The sequence below is a fragment of the Alosa alosa genome, chromosome 13 (assembly GCF_017589495.1).
Source record: "Alosa alosa isolate M-15738 ecotype Scorff River chromosome 13, AALO_Geno_1.1, whole genome shotgun sequence".
In the NCBI taxonomy this organism is placed as follows: Eukaryota; Metazoa; Chordata; class Actinopteri; order Clupeiformes; family Clupeidae; genus Alosa; species Alosa alosa.
In genome coordinates, this window is record NC_063201.1 from 177,716 (window position 1) to 192,472 (window position 14,757).

The 14,757-nt window shown below is 43.5% G+C and overlaps 1 protein-coding gene across 1 annotated transcript; it reads left to right on the forward strand.

Annotated features, from left to right (window-relative positions):
• Nucleotides 1–354: 354 nt before the first annotated feature.
• On the forward strand, nt 355–14,318 carry si:dkeyp-97a10.3 (putative uncharacterized protein DDB_G0271606). The gene is made up of 9 exons (XM_048262126.1): nt 355–535; nt 725–779; nt 3,861–4,202; nt 5,115–5,384; nt 8,256–8,540; nt 8,885–8,989; nt 9,277–9,332; nt 9,827–11,656; nt 13,639–14,318. The coding sequence occupies exons 2-9, from the start codon at nt 740–742 to the stop codon at nt 13,660–13,662; spliced, it is 2,952 nt and encodes a 983-aa protein (XP_048118083.1). The 5' UTR covers nt 355–535; nt 725–739; the 3' UTR covers nt 13,663–14,318.
• Nucleotides 14,319–14,757: the final 439 nt, after the last annotated feature.

The window sequence follows — 14,757 nt, forward strand, 5'->3', positions numbered from 1 at the left end:
TTAGGCTACTTCCGCATTTATGAGCGAGTGTCTAACCTATAACATCAAATAAATCAATTGTAATCAGTTGTTGTATGGTATGCACGTCCATAGTGGGATATTTGCATGCACAGCACTATTAAAGCGCATTCAAGATCCAAAATGTTAGTAGAGGCGGAGCTCCACCTGTAAGATATATGACAGAATCCTACACGTGAGAACTTCGTTTTTAAGACAATTGATTGGTCAGTGGGCGGTAGATAACACGATTTGAGCTATAACTTAGCACATAACCTCCTCCTGACCAGCTTTGGTTGACAGCATAAGATACCATGGTGATATAGCGACAGTAAAACAGATCCACTTTCGTGTCACAGCATACCCTGGCTTTGAGCGCAACATACCTCGCTAACCCACTAATCGAGATTCGTAGTACACCCCACAGGTAAAACCAGGAAGTACAGAGAAATCTTGTATCTTGAACCTCCATGAACTAGTAACCATTTGTACACCTGACTGTTGCATCCAGAATAATGAAGGACAAAGAAACTCATTGGTGAGTCATTTATTTTTTTATATTTGGCAGAAACGGGCAATAATGGTTGAGTGCAAGCTTTTATCAGTGAGTTAGTGAGATAGAGGTTGGCGTGTGAGTAAACAAACTAGCTTATCATGCCTAGCTAGCAGCTTAGCTGAATCAACTCACCCTGCTGCATAACACAGCTGAGAGTTTCTCTCCCTTCAGCCTACACTGGTTGAAATGACCCTACCATCGGCTGCTGTGACTATTTTTGTGATTGGTAAGTCATCATTTCCTTCCTGAAGTAATTTTGTTGTGTTGTGTCTGACCGAATAAGACAGATCTAATCACACTCCTGCAGATTTGTGGCAATTCGGACATTAAATCACTTGGAAATGAAAAAGAATGAACCAGTTAGCTTACAGCCTTTTGACTGGTCTGTTGGGAGTCAGGACATACCCAGTTTCTATAGCTGTGGAGCTGTGAAGTGGGCGTTACCACACACTGAACATTTATGGCAGGGGCTTTAGTGTTCAGGATTAAATGTGAATTCAGTGTGGCCACACATTAGCCTGTTCACATCTATTAAATAAGGAACTGTTACAGTTTATTGCCAAAACACATTTGGAAAACACAGGCATTTCAGGACCGTAGCCTAAATGCTGTCTACAGCTGACGGTGCACTGGAATACCTCACTGTCTCTGCCCATTGTTGAACCTGCACTGTTCAACAACCTGTTTGCACTCTGAACTGACTTATATTGGTTGTGTCAAGTGTAATCGATTTTGAGCTGTTGTGTTTAACATATGATATATGTTATATATACAAAATGACAAAATTATATTTCACTTTGTTTTTACGTGGGTAGCCTAAGGCCACTGCACAGACCGTCAGTCACCATAGGTCAGTGTTTCTCAAACTTTTTTTCTGGGGACCCACTTTTTAAAAATGACAGACTATCGCGACCCAACTCGTGACTGTGGTAGTTAACAAACTAGATCAGTGGTTCTCAAACTTTTTCTTTCATTCCCCACTTTGATCAAGGGGGCATTCTCGAGCCCCACCTGTCCCTCATTGCTCTAAGAAAGTGGTAGGTCGAGCTTAAAATTGTCAAATTTATTGAAATAATGACAAGTTCTTCAACAGAGTTAAAATCAGCTTGTGCTGCAAATATAATAAATAAATACATAACACACATTTCTGTTTTCCAGCAACATATTAGGAAGCATAGGCCATTTTACAGCATTGTACAATATATTCAATGAAATACCAACATGCTGCATTAAATGGATCCATAATCCAGTCATACTGAGCACTGCTGGTTGGGAAATATTTTTGAAATAAACTTTGCAGGGATGTAATGTAGGCCTACTGTTTAATACATGGGATCACAAGAGCCTCCCAATCAGACGTTTCAGCGATTTCGCTCAGAAATCTCAAAGGCATAATACTGTCGCGATCGAGGCGCCTGTCCCATACTCAAGTTTTTTTGGTGAATGCAGTAATCTTATTTGCTAGGTGAGGTAGGTGCTTGTATTGCCTTGTAACTGGACATTTAACTCAAATGTATCGCTGAGATATATCAAATATATCGCTAAGATAGGCCAGCTTCGTCAAGAAATGTTCATTAGTGAACGTGCTTGCAGATTCAAACATGCGAGGCGACTCGGAGCTCAAACACGAGCGACAGCACTTTACCTCGGGAAAGCCACCTTGCCTCGCTGTGAAACAGTACAGCCTTTTGGTCAGCTACCATCTCTTCGCAAAGTGCGGAGAATAGACGCGCTTTTAAGGGCCGGGTTTTGATGAAATTCACCACTCTCACAACAACAATCAAAATCTCATGTAGGTCGGGACTAACTAAGCTGCCTTGACACGAGAGCTTCCCTGTGAATAATACAGTGCGTCCATTGCGCATCGGGTGCTACCTGGGCCTAGGCTACAGATAAAAAAATAAATTAAAAAAACTCCTGCCCCACCTGCCATGTCTCCGCGACCCAGTAGTGGCTCGCGACACACAGTTTGAGAAACGCTGCCATAGGTTAACATGGCAAACCTCGACCCCTACCTGATAGCCCCAAATATATTAACATCTTTCTAAAACATAGACATTCAGCATTATAGCCTAGGCTGTTTTGCATCCATTAGCCTACAAACAAACATGCAATGTGAAAGTCTGGGATTGGGGAGAGCACTTAATAGTCTACTGAATAATCATGAAGTCGAACTTTGGATGAAAAACTCTTTAGTATAAAAAAAAACGCTAAAGAAGTTTACTTTTGACCATCGAATTTATCACCTGTAACTGTGATAAAAGGGCATAACAGGAAAGTATTTGGCTGAGCAAAGCAGATTAATATGTTCTATGTTCTGTACAAATGATGTCTGTCTGTCGTCGTTAAGAGAAAACTAGACTGTTTCATTCATCCCCTGTTTCATTCATCCCCAGTTGTAGCCTACTTTGGAACGGTCGTTCTCTGTCCAAAGAAGTTCTGATGGACATATAGATGAAATGAATGATGAATATAGATGAAATGTCAAGATTAAAGTCAATATTATATGTCAACTTTATTCTCAAAATGTTTAATGTTGACACATCGAGATTAAATTCGCCATGATATTTCAACTTAATTCTCGAAATTTCGAGTTTAATGTCGACATGGCAAAAATATTTTTTATCTTCATGTGTGGCCCTAATACTCTGTCGTAAGTAAGTGACTATCTAGGTGCATTTTGAGATGCTTGATGAAATTGGATGTTGTTGAACCGGTATCATTTATCCTTGTGCCCACATTATCCACACCTTGCATGTAGCTGTCGCTTATTTCCACTGTGTACAAAGTTGCACGAAAGTACTGAAAAAAGGGCAACTCTGGGAGGACGTGTCGCCGTAGTCAAGGCATCAAGTGCATGCCTGTGTTGCACATACATCGTCATACATTTCCCATTGTATACGGTATGCACCAATAAAATAAATTAGAAATATAATAGTAATAATTGCATGAAATAGGTTATTCACGAGTCCTACTCAAGTCTGAAGTCTTTAGAGGTGGAGTCGCCAAGTTAAATCTGAAGTCACTGTTTTTGCAACTAAAGCCATCCTTACACCAGAAGACTTTGGCAAGATTTGGGAAAATTGTAGTCTTTTGAGTAAAACTTGAATGGAGAGCATTAGTTAGAAGGCTCTATTCTTTAAAGAATATTTCCAAAATCAAAGTTGTTTGGTGTAAGGAGGCCATTAAGTGGCACTCGAGTCCGAGTCTCAGACATGAGTCCCCATCTCTGATTTAGAGTTGTGCAAAAAGAGTCTCTCTCTCTCTCTCTCTCTCTCTCTCTCTCTCCTCTCTCCCTCTCTCTTAGCCTGGCTGAAGTGTGGACATTCTCAGGATCCTATTCCGATCGAGTTTACCACTTCTCCAGTGCTGGCCACGTCGGGAGCACCAGCAGACTTTTCGATCGTGACCGTACCCGGCATCTTCACCACGCAATGGTTCGCGCCTGGTGGAGGGGCGATCGGGACTTGGACCTCCGCCGGGTCAGTGATCAACGGCGATTACACCGGTCGGGTCAGCCTCACGGACACTCGGCTCCAGATCAACACCGCAGAGCTGCGAGATGCAGGGAACTACAGCATCACTGTGACGCCCAGTGACACCACTGGCCTCATCCAAAACAGACGCTCAGTGGAGCTGAAGGTGTTTGGTGAGGCATCAGTCTTTTTTCTAATCTTGTCCCCAGTTCCTTTCTTTATGGGACTGTTTGCAGGGCTCCTTCTCATCTTGATTTGTCTCATACTTAAATGTCTGTTTCTACTGCAGAGTGGTGGTAGCGTAGTGCTTAAAGAGAATGGGCTAGCATGCAGTAGCCTGAAAAGTTGTGGGTTCAATTCCCAGCTTCCACTGTTGTGCCCTTGAGCAAGGCATTAACCCCGCATTGCTCTGAGGAGAGTGGCCCTTGTAATATAATTGACATAGCCAATGTAAGTCACTCTGGATAAAAGCCGCTGCTAAAGTAATAAATGTAAATGATGAATGTACTTCTAGTAGCCTAGGCCCACTGATATTATACTAGCTATAGCTGTTGTTTTAGAAGTAATAGTAACCACGATTGGGGAATTAAACAAAGTAAGCTATTGATCCACCATATATAGTATGAACAGAATTTGAATGTAGACATTCATTTCTATCCTTTAAACCTTATCTGTTCCACATGACAAAGGCCTGTATTACCACTAAATAAAGTTTAGCATAAAGTTTACAACACATCAGTTGAAAGGAAAAAAAGTGTTTAAACAGAACATTGCACATAGTTCTGACAAGATTCTAATAAATAATTATAGAACACTACACCAACCCAACATTGTTCCTGTGTTTCTGTCAAAACTTGGTCCACAATGCATCCCACACCATGTCAATTCACACCTCTGAAAATAGCTCTGGTCTATTGCGGCTAGACTTATTAGAGCAGTGCCCTCTGAGAACATCGTCAGGAGACTCTCAATGTTTTCAGGAGGACTGAGGAATTCTCATACCTCAAAATGTCAGGCTTGACTCTCCCTTTTAAGAAATGTTCCTCAGTCATATTGTGTCTGTCTGTTTTGTCACACTCTCTCAGTCGCTGTGGCAGGGGTGAGTCTGAGTGTGGATCCATCTGTGGCAGTGGAGGGGCGGAACGTGACCATTCGGTGCACCATTTCGGCCGGCACTCAGACCAGCGTGGCCTGGGGGAGAGGGGGCATGGCCCTGACCTCCGGCGACCGCATCACCATCTCCGGCGGCACCCTGGTAATCAACCCGGCCAGGAGAGACGACACGGGAGAGTACAGTTGCACCGTTAGCAACCCAGTCAGCGTCCAGACAGCAAGGACCAGTCTTACTGTTTACTGTGAGTAAGTAACAATCACAGTCTTACTGTTTACTGTGAGTAAGCAGCAGATCACAGTCTTACTGTTTACTGTGAGTAAACAACAAATCACAGTCTTAATGATAGTAAATGACCAGTATTTAGCAGGCCTAGGGACGGACTGGGACACAAGATCGGCCCTGGCAAATTTGGCCCAAGCGACCAAAGCACTGAAAGTGGACAAATGTAGGCCTCACTTGATATCTCTTGGACTCACTGGTGATCACAGGAAGCCATGAAGCACATGATCTTCATACTCAAGTATAAATAGGCCTACAAGCAATTCTGAGAGAGTTTCTGCTAGAATTCAAATTATCATTTTCAAAGTATTCAATACATGTACAGTAAACCAGGTATAACGCTCAATTGATAGCAGCACTAAATAATTACTGAATTTGCAAAGAGCTAAATTACCCACAGGTTGTGGTAGGCCTTACTGTAATTTATACCATAGGATTATCCAGGTACCACTATAGGACAGCTGAAACAACACAACATAAACAAAGCCCGTTGCTGGAAATATGTCATCCCTGTAGGTTATACCACCTACATTTCTGGTATATTTTGGAACAGTAGAGCTACATGAACTCATCGCAGCTCACAGCTCTGGGTTACTGTGTGCTTCACCTCATTGTATGTTCAGCGTGTGCTTTGTGTGTTCACTAATTCACGGATGGGATAAATGCAGAGACCAAATTCCTTGTACTGTGTATATATATAAATATACTTGGCCTAGAAACCTAATGTACATTTAAGATGTCTTGACGGAAACTGATCAATCTGACCAACAATTAACGTTGATTTGACACTCCTTTGCTGTCCGGGTTTGCAAATCATTCACATAGCAAACTTATGTTGCGTTATTTCACAGCTGTGGATGACGGTCTTAGGCCTACTTTATGTTATCATTACCATACCATTAGGCCTATATTACCTTATCGCAATTAATTGGCATCATAATTATCATCGTTAGCATGGCATATCACACATACCTGCTCCATCACTGAGTTCTTGTTATCATGTAGCCTCGACTACACTCTCCTCTAGCTGCTCACCGTCACTCTGCTCTAGGCTATAACTTACATCTCCTCGTTCAAATTCAACCAACTTGAACCTGTTGCTGACATAGGCTAGCCTACTTGCTATTGTATAGGCTACTGTTGAAGCTTCTACATTGGTGTTATTTTTGCACAATTGGCACTACTGGCATCCACCCGCTGCAATTCCAGCGTGCAGGCTACTTCGATTAATTTTGATGCGCTCACATAATCTTGGCTCTGAGCCAAAATGGGAGGGGAAAGGCCTGACGAGCTTTTGTTGGATCAGTCCAGTGTCAATATGGAAAATTAACCAATGGGTAGCTGACTGTCCTTGCTTTGGGCTGAACGTTGGAATGATTCCCTTATGGAATCGTTGGCCAAACTAATTACATTAGGCTATACATTGTATCGGCCCAAAAGGTGCGTCGGCCCAACAGGAAAACGGTATGCCAGATGTGCTGCCATTTTTATCCAAAGCAACAGACGGATTTGAACCTGGGCTGACCGCTAGTCAGGAGGCAACGCTACCGCTGATCGCTAGTCAGGAGGCAACGCTACCGCTGATCGCTAGTCAGGAGGCAACGCTACCGCTGCTCCAGCTCACTCAAAACCCAGCTGCATCTGCACTATCAGTTGATTTGTTATAGATGACCATATGAATAGTGCATTCTCCTATATAGAAACAGTATTCATACTCTCTCTCCTATATAGAAACAGTATTCATACTCTCTCTCCTATATAGAAACAGTATTCATACTCTCTCTCTCTCTCTCTCTCCTATATAGAAACAGTATTAATACTCTCTCTCCTATATAGAAACAGTATTCATACTCTCTCTCTCTCTTTCTCTCCTATATAGAAACAGTATTCATACTCTCTCTCTCTCTCCTCCTATATAGAAACAGTATTCATACTCTCTCTCTCTCTTTCTCTCCTATATAGAAACAGTATTCATACTCTCTCTCTCTCTTTCTCCTATATAGAAACAGTATTCATACTCTCTCTCTCTCTCTCTCTCCTATATAGAAACAGTATTCATACTCTCTCTCCTATATAGAAACAGTATTCATACTCTCTCTCTCTCTCTATATAGAAACAGTATTCATACTCTCTCTCTCTCTCCTATATAGACTCTCCTATATAGAAACAGTATTCATACTATCTCTCTCTCCTATATAGAAACAGTATTCATACTCTCTCTCCTATATAGAAACAGTATTCATACTCTCTCTCTCTCTCCTATATAGAAACAGTATTCATACTCTCTCTCTCTCTCCTATATAGACTCTCCTATATAGAAACAGTATTCATACTCTCTCTCTCTCTCCTATATAGAAACAGTATTCATACTCTCTCTCTCTCTCCTATATAGAAACAGTATACATACTCTCTCTCCTATATAATGTGGTGCATGTGTATTTGCTGCAGGAGTTGCAATAGTGTATTCATACTCTCTCTCCTATTTGTAGAAACAATAGGCATGTGGTGCATTTGTATTGTGCTACAGGAGTTGCACCATCAAAGGCTTGGATAGGACTACTGGGGAATAGTGGTTTAGGTGGTTGAAAGCAGATTTGAGACATAAGAGCTCAGTTACTGTAGTTGGTCACGCATAAGACACTGAAATATGCAAATACAACATATGATGAACGTTTTTTGGAGTGCTGCTAGGGTTTACTACAGGGTGTCCCTTTGGTGCTCTTCAGATCCCAATAATTCAGTAAACTCTTTGTGCTTCAGATTATTATATTTTTACTGAACTAATGTGATGATCACGGCAATGTCCTTTTCTCTCTGTGCTTGATATATGTAGATGGTCCAGACACCCCAACACTGACCAAGGCGTCAGCAGATTGCGTGGGAGGTGGGGATGCAGTGGTGGGCCAGGCGTTGGAAATCACCTGCACCTCAGAGTCTCTCCCCCCTGCCAGATTCTCATGGCAACACAATGACCAAGCCGTCTCCTCCAGCCAGTCAAGCACGGGGTCGCTCACTCTGCAGATCTCCTCGGCCGATTCGAGTGGCCAATATGTCTGCGCGGCACAGAACTCCATCACCGGGGCCTCGTCACGGCAGGAGACGGATGTGTCTGTCGTTGGTGAGTTAGTACCAGTTGTGACTGAAAGACACCGTTGAGAAAAATGAGATGAATTTTGTCTTGAATCTTGATTCCAATCTTTGCACCACCCTATGTTATATGGCTTTTGCTTCCGAAAATGTCTTCCTCTGAAAAATAAAATTGGAGTTTAAAAAGTATGTGGTGACAGACATCACCAATGTTATCTTCTCTTGGTAAAATAATAATAAACCTGATCAAATCTAAACGCCTTGCCTTTGAATAGAACCATTTCTTTACACTTGAACATTCCACAGCCTGATGTCTGTATTTATCTGTGGCCTGATCGCTGGCTGATTTCTGCTTCCTGTTTCCTACTCTCTCAGCTACCTGCCTGGGCGGTGGAGCCGTGGCAGGAATCGTTATCGCCTGTTTCCTCGTCATCGTCATCATCATTGTGATCATTATAGTGCTGCTACGTCAGAGGAACAGTATGTGTCCTCCATCTTCTGTCATTGCCAGTCATTTATACACACAACAGTTGGTCTACATCTGTGATTTGCATATACGTTTGTTCATTAGAGGTTAAGAATGCATTTTATGATAACTGTTCTTTATCAAATAAAACCCTCTGTCTTGGTAATGCTAACATTTCACATCTATCAAGTATACTAAAGCAACAATAGGGTCAGTGAAAGATAAAACCTTCAAATACATGGATTTAGATAGCTCTCTACAGATTCACTTCATGTAACCCAATTTGTTTTATATCTCACAGTGGATAGGAGGCTACGGGATGCCATCAGTCTCCAAAAGACAAGTCAAAACCCCGTGGTAAGACTTCGGAGTTTAAAAACAGCTTGAACATATTTTTTCCATTTAAATGCCCTCTTCACTTCATGGAACTTGCATCCTTAATGTGTGTGTGTGTGTGTGTGTTGTTATTTTGTCCACTTACTCCTCCTCCTCTTTCCTCTTCTATATTTCCTTTCTTCCTCCCATTCCATTCCCTGACCTAATGACCCCTGACCCTGACCCTGACCTAATGACCCCTGACCCTGACCTAATGACCCCTAACCCTGACCCTGACCCTGACCCTGACCCTAACCCTGACCTAATGAGTTATTTGGTTTTTACACTCTAAAGTTGCTCTGTTCACTAGGGAGATTCATTCCTTACACAGGCTCTCACTTTATTTTTTTGAAGTGTCTTAAATAAAGTCCCACAATTAAAATGCATCATGTCTAAATCTATGTACCATTTTTCATTTCAAGAGTAAGACATTGCATCTTCATTTTAAAAATTCCATGCCTTTGATCTGTCCTTAGACTCTTCCACCTCCAGCCAACATCCGAGCAGAATCAGCACCTGACCCACCACTGCACCATCAGCCAAATGTGACCTCCAGCCTGCCACACAATGGACTTAACTACAACAACACAAACAATGCCATTCAACAAAATGGCCACCTCAGTAATGGCATACCACATGGCAATGGAAACGCAATTGACATTAGTAATGGCTACAGTGGTCACCAGAATAACGCTGGCCAACAGAATCCAAACATTCGCATACAGACAGGCCAAATTCCACCTGGTACTTCGCAGCCTACGGTTCATGTCAACTTGAACACCTTGCCAAGCACAGACAATACATTGCCTCAAACTGTCAATGTGAACTTAAATACATACCCACCACTGTCCCCAAACCGTCAGGAGATTGCCTTCAGCGCCCCGCAAGCCAACACATTATTACCCCACAACAACATGAGCTCTGTTGCTAGGTTCCATCAGAATGGCCATCAGGATGGCCTCATACAGACTGGTCACTCGCATGTCAATCCTGCATTTGAACCAGATGTGGCTGAAGCCAGACTACCCCCACCGTACAGCTATGCAGCACAGAGATCATTAAGGAGTGACCCCCACATCCACAATGACTTTGCTCAGGCACATCAGTCACATCCAACTGATGTGACCCATGCTGGCCACCGTAGTACCAGCAGACAACCCTCAACAGATCGCAGTCTCAGGCGTTCTGACCATGGTCAGAATAGGTCCAGGACAAGGGACAGTGAATATCCCAGTGATCCCCACGACTCTCGTGATCCTGTGGAACCTAGCGCAAGGCACCGCCAGAGGCCTTGGGACACATTGCGGGGAACTCCAGCATACCCCAGCCAGCAGGCTCGTCCATCAGTCTCGTCCACCAGCAGCAGCACTGACTCCCAGTCCTCTGGCCAGCAACCACGGCCCTCTCATTCAGCTCCGTCAAGCGGACGGCCCACGCAGGCCTCCAGAGCAGTCGGGAGGGGGGCCAGAGGGCAAGAGCGAGAGGCCCAGAGAGCGCATGACCAGAGGGAGGACCACAGCCCTGCCTTCATGGACCCCAACGCTCAGGCACAGAGAGCCCAGCAGGTCCTGAGCAGCTCTGGGCCCCATGTTGGTCCACAGCACAGCCAGCAACTACAGAGCCAAAACAGGACCACTCACGCTGGACAAAAGGCCAGTACTGCGGCAAGATCAGCTACAACACAGATGCCAGCTGTGCCCCAGAATCATCAGCCTCCTCCGCATGTAAGCCAGGTGCCCTCCCACACACATGTCCAGAGTAGCCCAGAGCAAAGGCAGATGGCTACACAGGGGCCCAGCACTCAAGTTCCGGTCAGAACCGGCCCAAGCCAACCCAGCCCGCTCACGCAGGCCACTCTTCAGCATCACACCCGCCACACTAACAAGCCCTTCGCCAGCCGGAACCAGCAGACCCAGGCGGCTCTTCAGAGAGCCGGACCCCAGGCGTGGCAGCCGCCCCGCACCCAGCCAGCCCAGCCTCCCCCAGCCAACCAGAAGAGCAACGGTGCGGGCCACCGGCCGCCAACGCCACCTCCGGTACTGCCGCCGCTCCAGTTCCATACGCTGCCCAGAGAACGGACGCAGCAGCAGACTAGAGCAGGCGCCGTGCCCCCTGCCGGCACAGTGCCAGTCGGGCACAGACACCCAGTGCACATGCCACCGGGCCACAGACCACCAGGTGCCACACACAGACCTGTATGGCATGTGCCCGCTCACGCTCACAGACACCCACAGGATGCCCATCTGCATGCCAACCTGCATAGGCACGCTATCACACACAGGCCGCCTTCTGCACACGTGAGACAAGTGAGTGACTTTCTCTTACATTTGAACCCTGTCAGGTCTCATGTGTAGTAATTCATCTGCTACTGAGGAGAATAAAGCAATACATAAATCATGAATTCATGATAATTCATGTACCCTTACTGTAAAAGTGTTACCGACTTTTTTTAACAATTAAATTTGTTAGATACATTCAGAAAGACAAATCAACAGATAAGTGTGATGATCCAATGTATGTTGTGATAAGTGTGATGATCCAAATGTATATTGTCTAAACTGTCTGATCCAAAGTGTCATATTGTCTAAACCTCTCTTTCTTGTCATGAACACTACCTCTCATAAACACTAGGGCCTCTCTTTCTTGTCATGAACACTAGGGCCTCTAATAAACACTAGGGCCTCTCTATCTTGTCATGAACACTAGGGCCTCTAATAAACACTAGGGCCTCTCTAATAAACACTAGGGCCTCTCTATCTTGTGGCCTCTCTAATAAACACTAGAGCCACTAGGGCCTCTCTATCTTGTAATAAACACTAGGGCCTCTAATAAACACTAGGGCCTCTCTAATAAACACTAGGGCCTCTCTATCTTGTAATAAACACTAGGGCCTCTATCTTGTCATAAACACTAGGGCCTCTCTAATAAACACTAGAGCCACTAGGGCCTCTCTATCTTGTCATAAACACTAGGGCCTCTCTATCTTGTCATAAACACTAGGGCCTCTCTAATAAACACTAGGGCCTCTCTATCTTGTCATAAACACTAGGGCCTCTCTATCTTGTCATAAACACTAGGGCATCTCTATCTTGTAAAAACACTAGGGCCTCTCTATCTTGTCATAAACACTAGGGCCTCTCTAATAAACACTAGGGCCTCTCTATCTTGTCATAAACACTAGGGCCTCTCTAATAAACACTAGGGCCTCTCTATCTTGTCATAAACACTAGGGCCTCTCTATCTTGTCATAAACACTAGGGCCTCTCTAATAAACACTAGGGCCTCTCTATCTTGTCATAAACACTAGGGCCTCTCTAATAAACACTAGGGCCTCTCTATCTTGTCATAAACACTAGGGCCTCTCTAATAAACACTAGGGCCTCTCTATCTTGTAATAAACACTAGGGCCTCTCTATCTTGTCATAAACACTAGGGCCTCTCTATCTTGTCATAAACACTAGGGCCCAAACACTAGGGCCTCTCTATCTTGTAATAAACACTAGGGCCTCTCTAATAAACACTAGAGCCACTAGGGCCTCTCTATCTTGTCATAAACACTAGGGCCTCTCTATCTTGTCATAAACACTAGGGCCTCTCTAATAAACACTAGGGCCTCTCTATCTTGTAATAAACACTAGGGCCTCTCTAATAAACACTAGAGCCACTAGGGCCTCTCTATCTTGTCATAAACACTAGGGCCTCTCTGTCTCGTCATAAACACTAGGGCCTCTCTATCTTGTCATAAACACTAGGGCCTCTCTATCTTGTCATAAACACTAGGGCCTCTCTGTCTTGTCATAAACACTAGGGCCTCTCTAATAAACACTAGGGCCTCTCTATCTTGTCATAAACACTAGGGCCTCTCTATCTTGTCATAAACACTAGGGCCTCTCTATCTTGTCATAAACACTAGGGCCTCTCTAATAAACACTAGGGCCTCTCTATCTTGTCATAAACACTAGGGCCTCTCTATCTTGTCATAAACACTAGGGCCACTAGGGCCTCTCTATCTTGTAATAAACACTAGGGCCTCTCTATCTTGTAATAAACACTAGGGCCTCTCTAATAAACACTAGGGCCTCTCTATCTTGTCATGAACACTAGGGCCTCTAATAAACACTAGGGCCTCTCTAATAAACACTAGGGCCTCTCCATCTTGTAATAAACACTAGGGCCTCTCTAATAAACACTAGGGCCTCTCTATCTTGTAATAAACACTAGGGCCTCTCTATCTTGTCATAAACACTCTCCCATTGAAGCTTTTCTGTTGTTTCCTTTTCTTTTCTAGGTTCACAGGAGCCGGCCAAGATGAGAAGGTGATCAATGCTTCAGCACTGCCATGCAAAGAATACTTCCTTTGGATGACCAGGGAATGGTGCTATATGGACAACACCAAATTCTGATCTTTTTCACGCTGTGTGGTTCCTTCTCATCATCTCAGGAACCGGTTCTCCAAGTTTGTTAAAACAGCACGCTGATGACTCAGGGAATTATGACAGACAGTACATGAAGGATGGTTTTTTTTTTTTTTTTTTGAAGGACATGTGATTTCCTTGAAGTTATGAAGTATCTTTCGGAGCCATAAAAAAGCTCACAGTGGATGTGGTGTATTTACAACTGAAGTACTTTTGTTGTGACTTTCAAATTTGTTTTTCTGTAATATGTTATGAAAGTGTGAAATATGAATATGAAGTGTGAAAAAACAAGCAATTGTCAATCTGGTGAGGTCATTGTTTTGCTTTAGATGTTTGTTTTTATTTTGTCTGATGGAAGAACAGTATAAAGTTTACTTAATATATTTTATGGAAAAAATATGTTCTATAATACAGTAATACAATATCTTAAGTCTGTTGAATCAAACTCGTATCAGAGTAAAAAGTGCTGTTTCAATGCCAAAGATTTTTCAGCTCAGGTGTTCCCATGAATTGATACTGTTAATAAAAGTGATCTGGTTGTCTAATGTGTTCATTAATTGTCCTTGTCATCATTGTGTAATTCACCCTGGGTTAGAGTAGAGTAAAATCATCATTGTGTAATTCACCCTAATTCACCCTGGGTTAGAGTAGCAAAAAAGGACAGAGTGAGTTACAGAAACATGACTCGGGAAAATCAGCAAATTGCCTGAGTTTGCAAAAGCCTGAGTGAGGAGCGGTGCGATATAATGTACCATGTTGCACTGCAGTTTACTGTAGGTGAGGTGCGTTATGATGTACCATGTTGCAGTTTAGGTGAGGTGCGATATAATGTATGTTTCACTGCAGTTTAGGTGAGGTGCGATATAATGTATGTTGCACTGCAGTTTAGGTGAGGTGCGATATAATGTACAATGTTTAGGTGAGGTGCGATATGATGTACCATGTTGCAGTTTAAGTGAGGTGCAATATAATGTATGTTGCACTGCAGTTTA